The sequence below is a fragment of the Mustela nivalis genome (assembly GCF_964662115.1).
Source record: "Mustela nivalis genome assembly, chromosome: 1".
In the NCBI taxonomy this organism is placed as follows: domain Eukaryota; kingdom Metazoa; phylum Chordata; class Mammalia; order Carnivora; family Mustelidae; genus Mustela; species Mustela nivalis.
Window position 1 is genome coordinate 203061756 of NC_139020.1, and position 20431 is coordinate 203082186.

The 20431-nt window shown below is 53.1% G+C and overlaps 2 protein-coding genes across 27 annotated transcripts in view; one reads left to right on the plus strand and one right to left on the minus strand.

Moving 5' to 3' along the window:
• MYO9B (myosin IXB) overlaps window positions 1–1753 on the minus strand; it is an 84873-nt gene extending 83120 nt beyond the window's left edge. For 16 of the 25 annotated variants that reach the window (XM_082707520.1, XM_082707538.1, XM_082707533.1 and 13 more), the window contains exon 1: window positions 1624–1742. The gene's annotated coding sequence lies outside the window, so the exon portion shown is untranslated. Of the gene's footprint in view, window positions 1–1623 lie in introns of all 25 variants that reach the window. The other 9 variants (XM_082707526.1, XM_082707536.1, XM_082707522.1 and 6 more) reach the window with 1 other exon arrangement.
• Window positions 1754–1812: 59 nt separating this feature from the next.
• Window positions 1813–19769, plus strand: HAUS8 (HAUS augmin like complex subunit 8). Of its 2 annotated transcripts, none has more exons than XM_082709960.1 (11): window positions 1813–2075; window positions 4914–4978; window positions 7545–7600; window positions 11425–11506; window positions 14499–14591; window positions 14704–14798; window positions 15409–15474; window positions 15579–15737; window positions 15927–16068; window positions 18217–18358; window positions 19353–19769. In XM_082709960.1, the coding sequence occupies exons 1-11, from the start codon at window positions 2047–2049 to the stop codon at window positions 19549–19551; spliced, it is 1128 nt and encodes a 375-aa protein (XP_082566086.1). In that variant the 5' UTR covers window positions 1813–2046; the 3' UTR covers window positions 19552–19769. The 2 variants fall into 2 exon arrangements, with proteins under 2 accessions (XP_082566086.1, XP_082566085.1); XM_082709959.1 differs by having other exon boundaries at window positions 2042–2449.
• Window positions 19770–20431: the final 662 nt, after the last annotated feature.

Here is a 20431-nt window from a genome sequence, read left to right on the forward strand (position 1 = left end):
GTAGGAGGCATGGCTCTGGGCTCTGATCATGTGCCCTGGGGCAAGCAAGGCCAAAAGCTACCTTCCATAAGGGCCAGAACATTCTGGAAGTAAAGGAAGAAGTTACTCTTTCTGTGGCCCTCTTTACATTCAATCTATCCAGATTCATTGCCTGAATGAGCTATAAACCCAGGCCCCCCAGCCCTTCTGGCAGATCCTGGCTGGACAAGGATCCCCATGATTAGGAAAGAAGAGAAATTAATGCTGATTAAAACAGCTCAGGGCAAGGCTCTTGCCAGAGTTGGGCCCATCAGACGATGAAACAACTTCCTAGCCCAGCTGCCCAAGAGGCCTCCCACAGCTCCTGGATGCCGTAAGAGTCTGGAGACCCCAAGACCAGAATACTCCTCAGAAAGGTAGGAGCTGGGACCTCCAGCTCTAAGACACAATATCCCCACCAGCTCCCACCTCAAACAAAGAGGTGCAAGAAGGGTTTTCCCTTAAACACCCCTGGCCTATCGGGCGCCTGGGGGGAGAAGAAGAGAGAACACGCAGGCTGACTGCCCCGTGGCTGCGGGCTGCCCTGCCTCTCCCTGGCTGAGCTCACAGCCGCCGGGGGACAGATTTCCTGTATGTCGTTTTACCCATTTAAGTCCAAGGATGCAACTCCGAGGAGGTGGTGACAGCCTAGCACACGCGGGTGTGTGCACACCCACTCCCCTCCCCTCTCAAACCCAGTTCCGGCCCCAGTGAGGTCTGGAGTCTCCTTCCTTGCTCCCTGGGACCCCCCCGCAACCCCCACTGCCAGCTCCAGCCAGCCCCTTCTTAGGAAAGTGGCATGGTTTCCAAGCCTGGAATACCAGAATACCAGCCCAGAGGGCACTGGGACCTGCCAGGGTTACCCAGCAGCTGGGGGTGAAGTCAAGAAACATATGAAACAAGAGAAAGGGGGACGCAAAATCCAATGGGCAGCACCCCTACATCTGTACCCTGCTACCCTTGTCCTTTCCTCTCCTTCTCAGCACCCCCCTGAACTGGCTCTCAGTTCTTGCCATGACTTTTCTCCCCCTCTCCCATCTCCCCTTGCCCCCTTCCCCATTCTGTGGCCCACCACACCAGTGTGTTCAGACCTCCAGAATTTGAGCACCCACAGAACCCTAGGCGCGTCCCTCCCCTGGTAGCCATTCGTCTACCCCTTCAACCGAGGGCAGACGCCCCCAGGCCATCCTGTAACTCTTCCCCCAATCGCACCCCGGCTGTCCTCCCACCGGCTTCGCCCCACGTCCCCCGCCTGGGCCTCTCAACCCCGCCTCCTTGCCTTTACCCCTCCCTGCCCCGTTTCCTGCGACCCCCCAACTACCACTAAAGCCACGTCCTCTTCAGAGAAGCCGCTCAAAGCCACAAGAGCTGCTCCATCTGCATCCGCAAACTCCCTCACCAGGCCCCTTCCATCAACTTTCTCCTAAACCGTCCCGCTCCCACTCCGTCTTCTGCAACCCCTTCACGACCCCCAAGCTCGTTCCCGCTCCCTCGACCCCAGGCTTCGCGCCTCCCTCCATTAACCCTCAGCTCTGTAGCCTACAAGGCAATCCGCGAACGCGAGCTTCGAGATCGAGCCCCCAACCCGCGGCCGCCGCCACTCACCTGGGCCTCGGACGCCGCGCGCCGCCGGTCCCGGGCCGGCTCCCAGCCCGGCCGCCAGCCCGACCGCCCACCACTGGTCCGCCCGCTCCGCCCCGCCGCGCCCGCCGCTCCCCCGCGCGTTCCCGCTTCCGGGTTCCGGAGGGGCGGGGCTGGGGCGTGACGCCAGCGCGTTCCGGGGCGGAGCGCCGCGAAGACCCGCCCCCTCCCCACCGGCTCCGGACACCGCCTCCAGCAGCTGGTGGATGAAACCAAGTGTGAGGGGAAAACAGAGTGGCGCGCGCTCAGGGGTCTTCCGCTTCACCCGCAGACACGCTCCCAGAGGCCAGCGGCCACCCCTCCAATGGCGGCGCAATATGGTCCGGCCCGGGGCGAGGGGGCGGGGACCCGGGCTTGAAGAGCCGGCCTTTGAGTTAAAGGCGGGAAATGGCGGATTCCTCGGGACGCGGAGCTGGGTGAGTTGAAGCGCCACAGGTTTGGATTTTGTGGGTGCCGGCGAGAAGGCCATGGCCGAGAGCTGGGGGAGGTGGGGCAGCAGAGTTGGGGATTGGGCATCTGACCCCTTCAGGACCCACCGAGGGTGCACGGGCTCTGGGAGGCGGGAGGCGGCCGCTGCGCATGCTCGGCAGTCTGGGCGCGGAACTAGACTTGAGTCCCCAGTCAGTTGTGTGGGCGCGGGGCGATCTCTGGCTAGTGGCTTAACCTCTCTGTGCTTTCGCTTTCCTCCGCTGAGAAACCCGGCGAATGACGCCGCCGTTCAACGTTGGAGGCCTCGGGTGAAACTTAAGAACTTAGAACAGTGCGTGGCTCTTGAACGTGATCTGTCGCGGTTAGTTGCCATTTTATAGTGGACAAGAGCTGGGCCACTAAAGAATCTCCTTTAATCCCCCCAACCCTTCTTTCCTATGCTTCCCCTTTACAGATGAGATGATAGAGGCTCAGGGAGAGAGAAGGTCATTTGTCTAGAATCACACAGCAAGAGCAATAGAGACAAGACTGACCATTTACCCGGTTCCAGGCATGATTCCTGGGCTGGGTTCGTTTTATTTGTTCACTCGGCTGATGTTCTGTTGTGCCAGTGCAAACTGAAGTGTAATAGACCAGTTGAAATCACTTGTGTTTAATCAGGGATCATTACCCTGTGAGATTGCCCTTACCCTCTCCGAGGTTTTGGGGGGAGGTATCTGAGGCTGACACAGGTGTAGTGAACCCACCACCCCCGTTCAATTTGATTCTAGAGCTGTAGCTCAGACCCCGTAGGGAATCTGTGCTCTGTCCCTTGCTAACTTTGAGACTTGCCAGAGGTAACCTGTTCAAACACTCCAGTCCTTTTCCAGAAAACAAGGATAAAGCAGGGCAATGGGAGGTTTTTGTAGGGTTGGGAGGATTGTGTGAAGGAGAAGAGCTACAGGCACCCAGTGAGCATTTATTTGGTTGCTGCCTCTGCCCACTATGACCCAGCACCGCTGGATCTCACTTGGGGTCCTCAGAGTCTGCAGTGAGCTGAGCAAGGGGACCGCCACTTTGTGACCAGTGGAGCTTGTGTCCTGACGTCAGCAGGGTTTACAGTGCCCAGGCCCCGGCCCTGCCCCTCATTCTGCTCCTCTCTGGTGTGCTGGTCTCTATTGGTAGCGTCCTACTTGCCCAGATTGGACACCTGGGACACACCCCCGAGTCTCCTGCCTCGAGGTTCCCTCTCTCCTAATACATCGAGCTTCATTCTTTCTTCCCTTAAACGGGTGAAACACACATAGCATCATTTCAAAGTGAGCAATCTAATGGCCTTAAGACATTCACACTGTGCAGCCACCAGCTCTGTCTAGTTCCAGAACATTTCATCAGCCCAGAAGGAAACTTTGTATTCATTTTCAGTCACTCCCCATCCTTCATCCCCCCCTCTGCTCCTGACCATCACAATCTGCTTTCTGTCTTACTTTGGCTGTTCTGGACATTTCAGATACATAGAATTGTGCAATATGTGTCTGTTTTTTTCATCCAGGATAATTTTTTAAAAAAGAGATTTTGTTTATTTTTCTAAATAAACTCTACCTGCAATGTGGGGTTCGGACTCCTGACCCTAAGATCAAGAGTCGCATGTCCCATGGACGGAGCCAGCCAGATGCCCCCAGGATAATATTTTTAAAAAAATTTTTTTTAAGATTTATTTATTTATTTGAGAGAGAGCAAGGAGGAAGAGGGGCAGAGGGAGAGAATCTCAAGCAGACTCTGCCTCAGCGCTCCATCTCAGGACGCTGAGATCATGACCCAGGCCAATGAAGAGTCAGATGCTTATCCGACTGAGCCGCCCAGATGCCCCCATCCCAGGATAATATTCTTGAGACTCGTCTGTTTTAGCATGTATCAGTACCTTGCTTCTTTTCTGGGCTGAAATACACTCAGGGTTTTCTTGTCAGGAACATATGACCCATAAAGCTGAAAATCTCGGGGCACCTGGGTGGCTCAGTGGGTTAAAGCTTCTGCCTTCGGCTCAGGTCATGATCTCAGGGTCCTGGGATCAAGCCCTGCATCGGGCTCTCTGCTCCACAGGGAGCCTGCTTTCTACCCCCTCTCTTTCTCTGCCTGCCTCTCTGCCTACTTGTGATTTCTCTGTGTCAAATAAATAAAATCTTTGGAAAAAAAAAAAAAAAGGCTGAAAATCTCTGTTGTCCGGTCCTTTGCAGAGAAGGGTTGCCAGTCAGTAGGCTGAGCCCATAAGCCTGGAAGTCCGAACTCTGCCAGTGAAGCCATAGGGCTGATCAGTTCCTATTTCAACATCCTTCCTCTCTGTCCTTGTGCCCTTGGCCTTGTTGCTCCCTGTCCCTGAATGTCCTTCCTCATGGACCTGGGCAGACGGGGCTTTGTCTCTCACCTCCCCTCACCCCTTTACGTGTCGGGGCACTCTTCATGTGGCCTGACCGGGAAGCGCTGCTCTTCCCTCTCGGGGAGGGAGTTCACCTCTCATTCACCGGGTTGTTACCAGGAGCATAGAGTGGGCACAATTAACGAAGCCCTGACTTGTGTTGAGATCTTTGAGGCGTGGCAAACCTGCTTGCCCCTCTCACTCTTCTTGCTCTGGGCCCTTCTCAGTTTCAGCCGGGCAGGGGCTTTGTGTCTTTGTTCCTGTCAAGGTGACCCTGCCTGCAAGACATGGGCGCGTGGCCGGGAGATTGGTGGGGGCAGTTGGGGATGCTGGGACTGCGTTGTCCCAAGGAAGCCCGGGCTCCTCGCTGCCTTCCCTGAGCTTATCCAACTACGTAACTATGTCAGCAAGACCCTCTATGTCCCTCTTCTAGGAAGCCTTCCGCGGGGGGTCCCGGTACTCCTGGTGGCGCCAAGATGAAAGGAAGAAAAACACAAGGTGAGCAAAGTCGGAATCTAGCTTACGATCCAGTTTCAGTAAGTGCTTTTGGGGAAGGAAAAAACCAGGCCAGAGCAGGGAAGCTAGGGCTCTATTTCCTTGTAGGGACACCTCTGGGAAGTCCGAGTCTGGTCATCCAGCTCTGTGGCCAGGGTTCTGACAGGACCTGGGGGAGGTCATCCAGGGCAGTGGGCCCTTCCAGTGGCGGGAGTCACGGGCTGTGCGCAGACCTCGCCACTAGACGTGTGGGTGAGGAGAGCCGAAGCTGGATTCATTAGCAAACACTGGGGCCTCGGTTTCTTCTCTGGAAGCACCTCGGGTGCCCCCGCATCTGGTGTCCCTGAGTGGGTCTGCAGTCACTGTTCACAGCCTCCCTTGACTCTTGGCAGTGCCGCTGTGGGCAGTGGGCTCAAGGATCTCCCTCCTTGGAGTCCAAGCCTCTGATACAAAGAGCTGTTTGCTTCAAGTGTTCTGCATGCCAGTGTGTGTCTCCGAGAACTTAGAACAGGCTTCTGCTTCCGAATGGCTGCAGGGTCCCCTGTTACAGCCTGGCTCGCCGATCTTGTTTATGACCTGTGGTATGTTTACACGTGGTCTAGCTCTGGAACACAAATTATATCCTTCGTCGTACCATTGCTTCTCTAGAAAATCCACTGCTGTTCAAAACAAACACATACGTCCTGGTTTCTGGAAACTCAGCTGTCCAGGGAACCCCAGGCCTTGGATCCTTCTGGAGGAGCAAAACCCTTTGCCGATGGCATCGAACTAAAAGCAGCATCATTTCCTTTGCTTGAAAATGGAGGTGTCCTTTGCCCTGATCCCTTGCTGGACATCCAGGGGTAGACCCTTTGTGTGTTTCGATTTTCTCCCCGGGACCCCACCTGGTGTTGGTCTTGACCCTTAAGCACCTCCTGCCTGATGGTCCGAGCCCACTCACCCTGCAGGCATGGCTCTTCCTTGCCTGGTGCTCGCTCCAGGCAACCACTAGCTCCTTGTCCAGCTTCATGCTCCCCATGAACTATGGGTGTACCTCCTTTCCACTCAGGGTTGTAGCCACACCCCCCAGCCCCAGCGAAAGATGACATCCGGTTGAAATCACCATGTCACTTAACCAAACTTTCAAGCCATGGGACATTAACTGTATCCTCTTCCTGGTTCCCTCCATGAGAAAGGCAGAGTTCCAAGCTCTGGAGCTACCTAGAAGTGTACAATGGGGCACCTGATGCCTGGTCGGGTGCCTGCTCCCTGCTGGGTGGTGGACTGTAGTCTCGAGCAAGGCAGACAGAAGTCCTGGCCCTTGAGGTGGCTGGAAGGAAAGAGCAGGTGAGAGGGAGGTCCCCTCAGGAATGTGAGGGCTGCGAGGTGCCTGGAGGTGCTCAGGACCTGCAGGGGAGCCGGTTCTCAGCCACCAGCGGGGAAACCCGCCTGGAGGACACAGGATGTTTCCAGGGAAGCATGCCTGCAAGGGCTGTGTTCAGAATGCGCATTGGGAATGGGTCGGTGGGCTTTGGAGCAGGGAGACCACGGTGGTCTTGCAGAAAGCGGTTTCTCTGGTGCAGCAGTGATCGTGAGAACCACACTGGACAGGACTGGGGTTCCAGAGAGGGTAGAGGAAGAGGAGCCGCCATTGTAGAGGGGAGTGGATGTGTAGGGGGAGCCATAGGTGGTCATTGGGGGGAAAATACCAGGAAGACCGTTGAAGAGAGGAACTGGGGGAGGGGGTTTGCGAGGGCAGTGGCAAGCACAGAGGTCCCTCCACTTGGTGGGACCAGGATATGGCCCTGAACTTGGGAGACTGCCAGATGCTGAGGTGGGAAGGTCTCCCAGGGCTGCTGCTGTCTTCCCGGTGAAGCAGTAACTGGTCACTAGCTAACTGGGGGGACCCAGTGTGGGGGAAGTGGCGGGGAAAAGGTACAAGGGAGGACTGAGAGGGGTTGGGAATCAGAGCAGAGGACTGTGGGTGATCACGTGGGCCATTGTGAGAAACCCCCTAACTGCAAGGCATGGAATGGGGGCGGGCCTGGGCTGGGCTGTCACCAAGGTATATGACCCTGGTGTTGAGCATGTCTCCCGAGAGGCCCCGAGCTAGGTAAGGGCATAAAGAGGCATGAAAGCCCCGTACCATGAGTGGGTCATACACACAGGCTGGTGAAGGAAGGGGTGGTCAGGGTTCTGACCACAGGGAGTGAGTGGAAAGGGAGGAGGGGGGGAGGGGCGGCCAACAGGTGCCCCCCTGCGGAAGGTCTTTTATCCTGTCCCTGCCCTGCCCCTGAATCCGCTATCTACTTTGAACCTGTTCCCTTATAGCCTGGGGACTTGTAAACTGTAGGTATCCTACATATTCTCGCATACAGTAGATGTCCCATACATGCTTGAGGGTACTGAAGCCTGGGATCTGAGAGGAGCGAGTGGGAGAAGTGCCCGCCTGCCCTCCCCCCGCCCCGCCCCGCCGTTCCTGCTGTCGACCTGGGAGAGCACATAGGACCTGGTTTGGATAGTGGGGAGCGGGGCTCCTTACGCTCGGCTCTTGCTGGCTTCTTCTAAACCATCAGTGTGTCCTCCGCAGGTGGAAGAGTCGTCGAGTCCCGATACTTGCAGTACGAGAAGAAAACCACCAAAAAGGTAACAACGTCGGTTTGAATGGTCTGAATGAGGTTCTGTCTGAATGGAATTCTGACCCAAGTCGCACGGGCCAGGCACAGCATGGTCCTAAATCCCTTTTGCAAAGACATGATCTCTATTAAAACCTGAGATTGTTCCTTTCAACCTGATAATCCCTTTCTGGATTCTGTCCTAAAGCAGCGCTGTCGGGTGCCCAGCTCACAGTCCCTGACCTTGGCTGGTGCTTAGAAAAACACCTGCAGGGTTTTAAAGAAGGACTGTGGGGAAGAAAGGATGGGGCTGAAGCACCCAGTATCAGAGGCAGAATTTAGTGAACTATCCGGAGTCACACCACGAAAATCATACAGCTGTTGAAAATGATGGGACAGGGACATCTGGGTGGCTCAGTTGGCTGGGCGTCTGCCTTCTGCTCGGGTCGTGATCCCAGGATCCTGGGATCAAGTCCCACATCGGGCTACTTGCTCAGTGGGTAGCCTGCTTCTCCCTCTGCCTGCCATTCCCCCTGCTTGTGGGCATGTATGTGCGCTCTCTCTCTCTCTGACAAATAAATGGATAAAATCTTTAAAAAAAAAAAAAGGCCAGTGATCTACAAAGTAGGAAATAAAATTAAAAAAAAAAAAAGAAAATGATAGAATGAAGCACTTAACGACACAAACACCTGCTTTGTGGGGCATTTAACAGAAACTCAGTAGATGACCCAGTTACGTATCTTGTTTCGTTGTGCACAGACTGAGAAGGTGGAGAGGTTGTCTTATTCCTTCCATTTTCCCAAATTTGGTTTATGGTAAAATTCAGTGAACTATGAATTTCTGCTCCCTACCTTTTACTCTAGTAGAGTGGAATGGCAGGTTCTTAATAAGGTGACGGAAGGGGCGCCTGGCTGGCTTAGTCAGAAGAGCGAGCTGCTCTTGATCATGGGTCATGAGTTCGAAGCCCACGTTAGGTGTGGAGATTACTTAATAAACAAATAAATAAACTTAAAAAAATAATGATGTGACTTAAGCTCCAACTTGAGGAAAAAGGAAACCTTTTTACAAACTGCTGTCAGTTCTTGGGGGTGAATTGTTTTTAGTGGAATTAACTTAAAAAAAAAATTTATTTATTTATTTGACAGACAGAGATCACAAGTAGGCAGAGAGGCAGGCTGAGAGAGAGGAAGGGAAGCAGGCTCCCTGCCGAGCAGAGAGCCCGACGCGGGGCTCAATCCCAGGACCCTGGGATCATGACCCGAGCCTAAGGCAGAGGCTTAACCCACTGAGCCACCCAGGCGCCCCGGAATTAATTTTTTAATTATTATTTTTGTTTCTTAGAAAGTGAGAGAGCGCACTTGAGGGGGTTGGGGGGGTGGGAAAGGAGAGAGAGAACCTCAAGCAGGCTGCACACCGGATGCAGGGTTCCATCTCACGATGACCCTGAGATTGTTTCCTGAACCTAAGTCAAGAGGCAGATGCTTAACTGACTGACCCACCCAGGTGCCCCAGACTTAATTTTTTTTTTTTTAAAGTTAGTTTTAGGTTCACAGCAAAACTGAGTGGCAGGTACAGAGATTTCCCATATAACCCCTGCCACCCCCTCCACAGCCTCCCTCTCCCCATCAACCTCTCCACCCAGAGAGGTGCACTTTGACATTTGAGGAAGCTGCCCTGACACATCACCCAGAGGTTGTGATTTAATTTGTTTTTTTGTTTGTTTGTTTGTTTGTTTTTTAATTTAAATTCTCATGATTTACTTTGTTGAAGTGAGTTTCAACAAAAGATCACAGCCCCTGCCTCCTAATTTTAGTGTTGCCTTGTACACTTGTTTACAAGCATCCCTGTGTGTCTGCGTGCTCTGGTTTTTTTGATTCCTACGAGCTTGTCCGTTTTCTTTTTCTTCCTTCCTTCCTTCCTTCCTTCCTTCCTTCCTTCCTTCCTTCCTTTTTTTTTTTCCATCTCTTCAGGTAGAATTTACAGAGTTAAGTGTCACTCTTTAGCACACGGTTCTGCGATTTTTGACAAACTTACCCTGTCACAGTCAAGACCCGGCACAGTCACCCTCCATCCCTTGGCTCTCCCCTGAAGCCGGCCCCACCCCCATCCCAGCAGTTACCTGATTTCCATCCCTATAACTTTGCCTTTTCTAGAAGGTCATTAAGAAGGGGTCACACAGGATGCAGTAGCCTCTTGCATGTGCTTTCACAGAAATGAGAGGGGAGTCTCCCTGGGGTTGCCTGTCACAGTGCCGGTTCTTTCGGGTGGCTGAGGAATGTTCCCCAGGGTGAGCGGACCACGGCGGGTGTAGCCGTTTACCAGTGAAGGGCATTTGGTTTGATTGTCGGTTTGGGCCACGGTGCACAAAGCCACCTTACACATTCTCGTGTGGGATTCCGTGTGGACACACTCTCGTTTCTCCCAGGAGAGGAACGGCAGGTAAGTGTAGTTTTCACTGGCTAGTGGGAAACCATGCAGCCGTTATCCAAAGTGGCTGCAGGTCTCTACATTCCCAGCAGCCCCAAAGGAGAGTTCGGTTGGTACTTTAAGATGGACCGAAGCCATTCTAGTGGCTGTGAAGTGTCGTCTTGTGGTTTTAATTTACATTTCCATCACAACTAATGATCTTGAGTTTTTTTCATGTACTTATTGGCCAGTTCTGGCTCTTTTGCCATATTTAAAAAAAAATTTTTTTTTAAAAATGTATCCATTTGACAGGGAGAGACACTCAAGCAGGGGGAGTTGGAGAGGGAAGAGCAGGCTCCCTGCTGAGCAAAGAGCCCAATGTGGGGCTCGATCCCAGGACCCTGGGATCATGACCTGAGCCAAAGGCAGACATTTAACGACTGAGCCACCGAGGTGCCCAGGAGGAGAGAATCTTAAGCAGGTTCCGTGCTTGGTGTGGAGCTTGATCTTGTGATCCTGAGATCATGACCCATTCCTTTGCTTTTCTATATAAGTTTTAGACTTAGCTTGCTATTTAACCTACTGAGCCACCCACACGCCCCAAAATGTGATCTTTTTCTATGGACCCTCTATCCTGCAATCTTGCTAAACTCACTTGTTTGGTTTCTTAAAGATTTTGCTTATTTATTCAGAGAGCGCATGCTCGCACAAGTGAAGGTGAGAGGCAGAGGGAAAGGGAGAGAAGCTCACGTGGACTCCATGCTGAGCCCTGGGCTCCATACAGGACTTGATCTCATGACCCTGAGATCATTTCGGCCCAAGGCGAAATGAAGATGAGATGCTTAACTCACTGAGCCCCCCAGGCAGCCCTAACACCCCAAATGGTTTTAGTAGCATTTGGGATTTTCTTTGTAAATCATGTAAGAAGAGAGGTTTTTTTCTTCCTTTTTAAGCTGTTTGCCTTTTATTTCTTATTCTGAGACCCCCAGGAGGAGGTTGAATCGAAACGGTGTCTGCGCTTTGAAACGTTCTTGCTCTTCACAAGGTTTTCTTTCTGCTCGGATGTTGTAATGGCTTGTGAGCTCCATGCATTGCTTGTTTTGTTTTTTTTTTAAAGTGAGTTTTGAAGATTATTACTTGTACAGAAACTTCGCTTTTCCTGATGACTGAAGGAATATGTTCTCTGCAAATACTATAAAGGATACAGAAAATCAGTCACCTGGCATCTGCCATGTCAGAGCCCATCACTGGCAAACACTTTGGTAGTTCCCTGTGTTCTGTGCCTGTGGGGGTATCCTTTTTGATTAAGGCATCCCATTTCTATGTGATTAAATGTCAGAACCCTACGTCTCTCCCTGGCCTCAAAGTGATAGCAGATACAAACTGCACACACCGGGAAGGGAGCTGTTTTGTCCGCTGAATCCTGACTGTCATGTGTTCCCCTAACAGTCTTCTGCAGCAGATGCGGTGAAGACCGGTGGGAAGATGCCTGAAGGGGGAAGGAAACTCCACGTGCTCCAGAAGAGCAAAGGTGTGTAAAGATTGAGGGAGGGTGTGAAACAGCTCTGAAACTCTGTAAGTGAGGAACGTGGTGGTGAATTTTGTTTTCCAGTATGCGAAGGGGAAACTCCCTCTTTCTTTCTGGGAAGTGTCAGAAGAGTGTCTGGGTAAGGACGGGTCTGAGGCATGTGGGGAGCCCGAGGGGAATGGCCGGGGAAGAGAGGAGGTTACTTCCTGTGCGGCCATCATGACGCTTCCTTGGTCATGTGACCATTTCCTGGGTGGAACTCTGAGAGCACGACTCGGGGCCCGTGGGGCCTCATCTTCCTGCTTCTCACCACCTTGGGTTAGGTCTTCCTCGTCATGTTTCCCCTTAATCTTCCTAGAAGCCGTCACCAAAGTGATATGCAGAACTTGCAGTTTTTCTGATTGTAGACATAAGTGTAGACAAGGAGCTGCCACTTCGATCACTGCTGTGTCTGTGGTATTCAGTTGTAGTCAGTGTGTTCATTCTAGAAGTCTGGGAAGGCCCCTCCCCAGAGTCACACTCCGCCAGCTCCTCACGTGCCCACTTCTCCAGCAGCACTGGGCCCTCTTTCTCATGAAAGCAGTTCACAAAAAGCAAAACTGTTTCTTGTCCTGCTCCTCCTTGTTCAAAGTGGCAACAACTGTGAGTCTCGGGAAAAATTAAGTACAGTTGACCCTTGAACCACATGGGTCTGAACTGCATGGATCTACTCCTATGTGGGGTTTTTTTTGTTTTAATTTTCTTTGTTTATTTGACAGAGACATACAGCGAGAGCAGGAACACAAGCAGGGAGAGTGGGAGAGGGAGAAGCAGGCTTCCTGCCAAGCAGGGAGCCCACTTTGGGGCTCGATCCCAGGACTCTGGGATCATGACCTGAGCCAAAAGCAGATGCTTAAAGACTGAGCTACCCAAGCGCCCCGCTATGTGGGATTTTTACAATATGATACTATAAATGTATCTTCTCTTAGGATTTCCTTAATATTTCCTTTCTTTTTTTTAGCTTACTTTATTAAATGAATGAAGTTTATAGTATAGTATATAGAACATGTAAAATACATGTTCATTGACTTTCTGTTTTCAGTAGGGGCTCCAATCAATAGTAGACTGTGAGTTGCTAGCCTTTTGGGGATTGGAAAGTTGCTGATCGTGGTTTAGGTGTTTGCCCAGCGTCTGCGCTGCTCCTTGACCTGGACATGCTCCACGTCCTGGGGCCAGCTCTGTAGTCTTTGCTCATGCCCTTGGGTCTGTGGCCATGCATCCAGCCGGGAAAGCCAGTGTGCCACCCGGAGGGGTCAGAAGTTGGGTCAGCCACATCTTAAAATCAGGGTTCTCACCCATGGGCAATTCAGACTTAGAAATGTCTGGACACATTTGGTTGTTATGATGGGTGGGGAGATCTGCTACTTGTATTTGATGGGAGAGGCCGGGGATGCCCTTCAATTGCCTGCTGCCCCTGACACAGCCCTGCCCCAGAGGGGGATGCAGCCCCAAATGTCAATAGTGTCAGGGCTGAGAAACCATCATTGAAACAACCACAGGAAGCCCTGGGTGCCTTCAGCTTGGGTCATCATCCCAGGGTCCTGGGATCGAGCCCCGCATCAGGCTTCCTGCTCCGTGGGAAGCTTGACTCTCCCTCTCCCCTCCCCCTGCTTGTGCTCCCTCTCTCGCTGTGTGTGTGTGTCTCTCTCTCTCAAATAAATAAGTAAATAAATAAATCTTAAAAAAAAAAAAAAAAAAAAACAGAACCACGAGACTGGAGAGAGACGGCCGGTTTGAGTTCCATCGTATTTCTCGAAGGAGACACTGTACAGGAGGTCAGCAGACTCCTGTACACTTAGAATTTTTCGAATATTTGAACCCAGGGCCCATACCCTACACTTCACCATGACGCTGCTCTGTTTATTCCCACGTACCCCTCTTTCTCGGCCACACGGGCGTTCCTTCAACCACAGGCTGCCGCCTGGCTAACAACAGGGAGGACTTCACATGCCATCTGTTCGTTTCGCGGCCCCTGTAACCCTGGCTGGGTTGTAGCCCACAGTTCCCCACTGCCCATTTTAGGGGGCGTCAGGCATAACTTCACATGGTTAAATAGAGGGTAAAGAGGAAGGGACCCCCCAGGGAAGAGGAACAGCCCAGAAGCTGCTGGAGAAAGAAGGGAAAAGCAGAAGAAAGAACGGGCGTATGGCAGGTGGCAGACCTCTGTCCAGAACACGGTGGTTTTTGTTTGTTTGTTTTATTTCTTTTCAGCGTAACAGTATTCATTGTTTTTGCACCACACCCAGTGCTCCATGCAATCCATGCCCTTTTTAATACCCACCACCTGGTTCCCCCAAGCTCCCACACCCCCCCTTCAAAACCCTCAAGTTGTTTTTCAGAGTCCATAGTCTCTCATGGTTCACCTCCCCTTCCAATTTCCCCCAAATCCCTTCTCCTCTCCACCTCCCCTTGTCCTCCATGCTATTTGTTATGCTCCACAAATAAGTGAAACCATATGATAATTGACTCTCTCTGCTTGACTTATTTCACTCAGCATAATCTCTTCCAGTCCCATCCATGTTGCTACAAAAGTTGGGGATTCATCCTTTCTGATGGAGGCATAATACTCCGTAGTGTATATGGACCACATCTTCCTTATCCATTCATCCATTGAAGGGCATTTTGGTTCTTTCGACAGTTTCGCGACCGTGGCCATTGCTGCTATAAACATTGGGTTACAGATGGCCCTTCTTTACCAAGCTAAGCGGCAAGGCGTATTCGCCTCTCTGGGTTGGAGAGCCTGTGTCTCGCTCTCCTTCTGCTCTGAAATAGATTCACCTTGCTGGCTGGGAATTTGCAGAGCTGCTTCAGCCCTCTGTCCCACTCCCCTCACAAGACGCTGGCTTTTCGGAAGCAAAAAGCTCATAGTGGCTGCACAGAGTTGCTTGTGTCACGCCATAGCGCGCAGTACCTTGCGGACTGTGCTGACCTCTGGGGCTTCTCACTGGGCCCGCAGACAGCAGTGGAATCGGGAAGGGCGACCTGCAGTCCACGTTGCTGGAAGGGCACGGCACCGCCCCGCCGGACCTGGACCTCTCGGCCATCAATGGTAAATCATCCGCCTGCCCCCTGCTCTTCCCCAGCTGGGCCTTGCGGTACGCCTTGGGGCTGCCGAAGCGTGCTCTCAGTTCTCACCTTCCAAATGCTCTTCTCGATCTTAGAAAAGAGTATGGTTAGGAAGACTCCGCAGCTAGAAAAGACGATGTCGAAGAGAACCGACTCGTCGTCGTTTTCTTCTTCACAGAGAAAGAGCCCGGTGAGTGTCCGAGATGAAAGAGAAGCTGTGGAGTTAGAGACGTCTGATGTTAGCTTCCCCGCCCCCACCCCCAGCACGTGCCTCTTGAGCCCGAGGCTCTAAGATGGAACAAGGCAGCCACGCATTTTAGGGAAAACCCAAGACCACACGCATCCTCAGAATATTTATAGAGTTTAAGTTGCCCCAAGTATATGTACAAGTACATGTAGTTACGAAGGTGAGATCATGTGAACAATGAGATTTGGGGCCTCGTTTGCTGATTCTGTGCTAGAGAAAGCACTAGGCTAGGCCCTGGGCCTCAGGGGAGGACAGCTGGGCTGGGGTCTCACTCCGCCTCCTGGCTTCAGTGTGGCACTGATTGCACAGGACTCCCCCAGGTTACCTAGACCAGCCAGCCACGGGAAGGGCCTGGACCACTTCCTTCCTTCTTGCAGGACGCCCAAAAAGACAGAACAAGAAAAGGGAAACAGCAGGTTGACACACAGGAGAGAATCATCAGATTACTGAATTAAGTCAGGTTTATGAAGGCTAGGTTTCTGCCCTTCCAGTGAGAGAGTTAGGCTTATACCAATTCACTGGCAACCAAAAATGTTGTTTTTGCCTCCCCAAGGACGTATCGGAGGCGATGGAAATGATGGAATCCCAGACGTTGCTCCTGACCCTGCTGACTGTGAAGGTGGGGACAGAGCTCGCTCGTGCGTGACGTGGGCAGGAGGAAAGGCTTTGTGAGGCGCAGGGATGGCGTTCCCCCGGCCTCAGCTCCTGTCGTGCGCTTGACAGATGGAGAATGGTCTCGCTTCATTTGAAGAAAAGGCAGAGAGGAATTTATTAATAATGTGTAAAGAGAAGGAGAAGCTACAGAAGGCAGCCCACGAGCTGAAGCGCAAACTTCTCCTCACTCAGCGGAAGCGGGAGCTGGCAGACGTCCTTGACGCTCAGGTCAGCGGCCATGCAGTCCCCGCGCTGCACGTTCCGGGGCGGGGCGAGCCCGGCAGAGCGATCCGAGGGAGTGTGGACAGGAGCTGTCCCTGCCGCCTGGCTCTGACTCTGTGGCCAGCTTTTGGCACCACTGGGTGCTGGTATGGGACTGGGTCTTGTGTCCTAGGCTTCCTTCCCTCCTGCCTGCAGATCGAGATGCTCCGCCCCTATGAGGCTGTGGCCGAACGCTTTAAGGAGCAGTACAAGACGTTCGCCACGGCCCTGGACACCACGAGGCACGAGCTTCCCGTGAAATCGGTCCACCTAGACGGCGATGGGCAGCGGTTCTTAGGTAGGAAACGGGATGGCTGCCGGGCAAGGGGCAGAGCGAGCAAACGGCCGGTGCGGGTCGGGGCTTGTCATGTGCCAGCCGCCTCTGTCCCTTTGTGTCACATCACAGCCTCCTCTCAGTAGATGGTGTGTCCCTCATCAGATGGCAGAGGACGGGAGTGGAGGGGGCTGGCGAGGCTGCGGTTTGGCCAGGGTCGCGCCCTGAGTAAGGACCAAGCTGGGATTGGAAGCCAGGTCTGTGGACTGGCCCAGTAATTTCCATCCCTGCCAAAGCACAGTCCTGGGGATTGGCTGCTGTCCCCCAAGGCGGAGGGTTTCTTTTCAGAGACGCTGATCCTTACCCCATCTTGCCTTCTTTTTTTTTAAACGTAATCTCTACACTGAACATGGGGCTTAGAGTCACAGAACTCAAGGTCAAGAGTCTCCTGCTCCACCGATCAGGCCAGCCAGGTGCCCCAGCCCCGTCCTGCCTTCTGTGAAGAGCCGTGGGACCCCTTTGTGGCACAGGGTTCCTGCCTGATCCTTCACGGGAAGGAGGAGTCCGCATGCATACTTGATCTGAAAATTCTCTTTAGAGCAAGTGTCTTTTTTTTTTTTTTTTTTTTTTAATTTATTTGTTTAACAGACAGAGATCACAAGTAGGTAGAGAGGCAGGCAGAAGGGTGTGGGGAAGCAGTCTCCCTCTTGAGCCGGGAGCCCGATGCAGGGCTCGATCCCAGGACCCTGAGATCATGACCTGAGCTGAAGGCAGAGGCTTGACCCACTGAGCCACCCAGATGCCACAGAGCGAGTATCTTCCCAAAGCAAGTTTTCAGCTGGCCTAGAGTCTGGTTATTTCCAGGCAGGGTCCTCATGAGCCATCTAACTACATCTTGTTTGAGGCCGATGTTAAGTAAAGGATCACTACCTAAAATCAGGTGGACATTGTCTCCAGAACTTTCCATAAACACAGTTCAAGATCACAAAGGCCGTTGCTCTATTGGTAATCTCAGACACAGGTGCTTTTAATCCAGCCTTTCCCAGTACGGAGTAGCAAGGGGATCGCACGCAGTCTTGAAGAATGAGCCTTGTGGAGTGATTTTCTGCGTACAGGTGTCCGGTTTTATAATGACGGCAGTGAGCTGCACATCTGCGACTCTTGGACTCCGTCCCTGACAAGTGCCGTGGGTGGCGGCCAGCAGTTGGGATCGGGTTGCAAAGGAGCCCGTGGCTTCTGGAATTAATGACAGATTGGGTGGCCAAAACACCAGAAGTTCATTCCCTTCAGTTCAGGGGTCCCGCAGTCTGGAGTCTGGGTGTCAGCAGAGTTGGACCTCCCTGGAAACTCGGAAGGAAAATGCATTCCGTGCCTTTCTCCTGACTGCCGGTGTTGCTTCCTGTTCTTGGCATTCCTTGGCTGGTGGTGGCGTCGTTCTGGTCCACCTGTGTCTTCACACAGGCTGTGTTTCCGAATGGCCCTCTGCTTCGAAGGATGCCAGCTCACAGACCTCACTGTAACCCAGTGACGTCAACACAGACTCCGTGGCCATTAGGTCACGTTCGCAGCTACTTGGGATTAGGTCCTGAACATGTCTTTTGGGAGGAGGCAGTGGAGACCAGTTCGAGGAGTATAAGAGAGTGTTTGTGGAAGAACCCTTCAGTGGTCTCAAAACCTTGTGGTGGTGGGTTGTGACTCAGTGCGGGTATGGTGTGGCGTGTGCGGAAGTGGGGAGCTGCTGCTTTCTTTAAATGCAGGCTACGCTCTCAGGGGTGAGCGGGGGCAGAGATGCTGGGAACGGGGAGTGGGAACCACAGGTTTGTTTTTAAGTTGCTTGCAGGACAGACATCCTTGGCCTTTTGCATTGCTTTCTTTTGAGGACGTCAAAGTGGCCTTCCAGGTTTGTTACAGCGACCGCTCGGCTGGTGGACATGCCTGGCCTATATGATCTCAGGCCCCTGTGATCTGCAGCACTGGGCGGGCGGGGGAGAGAAGCGGTACCAGCACATGAATGTTGTGCCCCGTGACCCTCTCTGCCTTTGAGCTCTTCACGATTCCAGCATAACACACAGGCATTCTGGGGAACGAGAAGAATCCAGTCAGCCTCCCAACTAGCGTCCCTTGCTCCAGGCACTGTGAAACCCTTGGCTGACCGCCCCTTTCCCCCTCCAGACGATTTGCAGCAGGAGTTGACGACCACATGCCATCTGCTGGAAGAACTGGGGATCGGCAGTTTAGAAGAAAACATGAAAGCTCTGGACCTGCTGAGCGAACTCAAGGAAATGACCCAAAAGAAGGATCTGGAACTCCGAAGGTACTGCGGAAAAGATTTGAAGTTGGGAGCAGCCGGTCATGCTCTGGCGAGCGGGCAGCTCTGGTGTTTGCAGAGGCCGGGGGTGTAGGGGCCCACTGAGGTAGGGAGAGGGGAATGGGCAAAGCACCTTGAACTCAGCCCCAACCCCCGTGTGTGTTCTCAAGAAGCCACAATAGAAAGGGTCTCTAGCATCACCTGTCCTGTACTTCCCCAGAGTCACAGCATTTCCGGTGCCCTTGGGTGGGCCTGTTCATGCTTGAAACGTCTCTTGGGGTAAGGGCTTGGGGTGATCTTCTTGGAACTTGTTACTGGAAGTATAAATTCATATAGAAAAGGCACAGATCCTCGGTTTGGTTTGATGGATTTCACAAATGTGGGCCCTGGGCAAGCAGCCCCCAGGCCGCAGTGCACCCCTCAGCCTGCTCCCCCAACAAGCCCCCTCGGCAACTTTCTCACTGCCGAAGCTTCCCCCGCTCTTCAGGGGATTTTTTTTTTTTTTTTTTTTTTAAACCTTGGGGCTTTCCTCTTCATCTTGCCCCCAAAAATCTTTCATTCTCCTTTATGATGCTGAATATGCTCTTCGAAATGTTTAAAAACATTGAAAGTTACTCCTAAAAAAGAGTTGCCACCTACTAGGACATTCCCTTCTTGTGTGCGTGGCCTCAGGGGAACTCCGCGTGCGCCAGAAGGTTCCAGATCACAAGGGTCACCGCTTCAGCTGGCCAGACACACTCCTTTAGCATGTATTGCCCTGCTCTCGTTTACACTGCGTGAGGCCGCGCGTCCGTTCTCGGTGCGGTTCCCCAAATATCTGGTGGATAAATGACTCTTCTTTTGCGCCTGCCCAGTCCTGTTCTTACAGCCCTCTCCGAGCTCTGCTCAGCTGTGTTCTGAGTCGTGCACGCTTCCCCAAGAGTGCACAGGACACAGCCCACTTCTGTCTGGCCCTGGGCGGAGAGGCCGAAAGTCTTCATCCGTCCTGTTGTTTCTGCAGGAGCTTCGCCCAGGTGCTGGACCTCTCGGCCGAGGCGAGTAAAGAGGCGGCTTTAATCAACCAGGAGGTCTGGGAGGAAGCCCAGGGCCTGGAGGCCCCCAGCCAGTGGTACTTCAACCAGGAAGGCGCCAGTGGGGAAGCTCCAGGGGTGGTCCGGACCCCGCTTCTGTTGGGCGCCGGGGAGCCACACACGGCGTGAGTCTACACACCAGCCATGTCCCCCCTGCCCAAGGGGGGACCTCCCTGCTGACCGCCGGGAAGAAAGCCTGGCCCCTCCCCCAGCTCAGTGCACACGTGTGTCCCGCGGCCTCGTGTGTCATGCTCTGGGAGCTCAAGCACTTTAGACACTACTTTGGCGATGTAGCTATTTTTGTACGAGCGTATTTGATATTTAAAGAATAAAACTTTTGCAGTCAAGCATTGGTTGCTATGTCAGGGGCCAGGAGAAGGCTCGTGTTGTCTCAGGTTCTTCTGAGCTGCGGCTCCTCGGTCTTGGGACTCCTGGGACGTGAGTGTTTCACTTGCAGGGGGATTTCCTGTCCTGCCGTCCCCATGGTGCTTGCCCCTTTACCATCCTGAAGCGAGTTTGGAGTCGGCCCGCCTCAGGAGTTTCCTCACCCAGGCCAGGGTCACAGCACTGTTGCTGGAGGCGCTGCCGGGCTCTGGCCCTAAGCTGCAGTCTACACCCCATGCCCAGCGCAGCACCGGGGATCGGCCCAGCCAGCCTGCAGCTCCTGTCTACACTGCATGGGCTCTGACCATCTGGCTGCTTCCCAGGTAGCATGCCTCCGTGGGTGTCGGCTGGTTCCCCTTTACCGGCCTGTGTTACAGCGCTGGGTACGGGAATGTTCTCTGGAGAGGCACAGTTCCGTTGCCGTCATGGGTCCCAGTAAAAAAGAGACGTGGCCACCTTTGCTAAGGCCGCTCAGGCAGGCAGAACTGCTCTTGTCCAGCTTCTGTCTTTGCCCCGCAGTCTCTGCCCACACTTTACCTGTAATCCTGTCAGCCCGCACATTCCCAGCCTCTGCGTCTCTTCAGAGCCTGCTCTGGGACTTCCCACAGATCTCCTGGATCGGAGT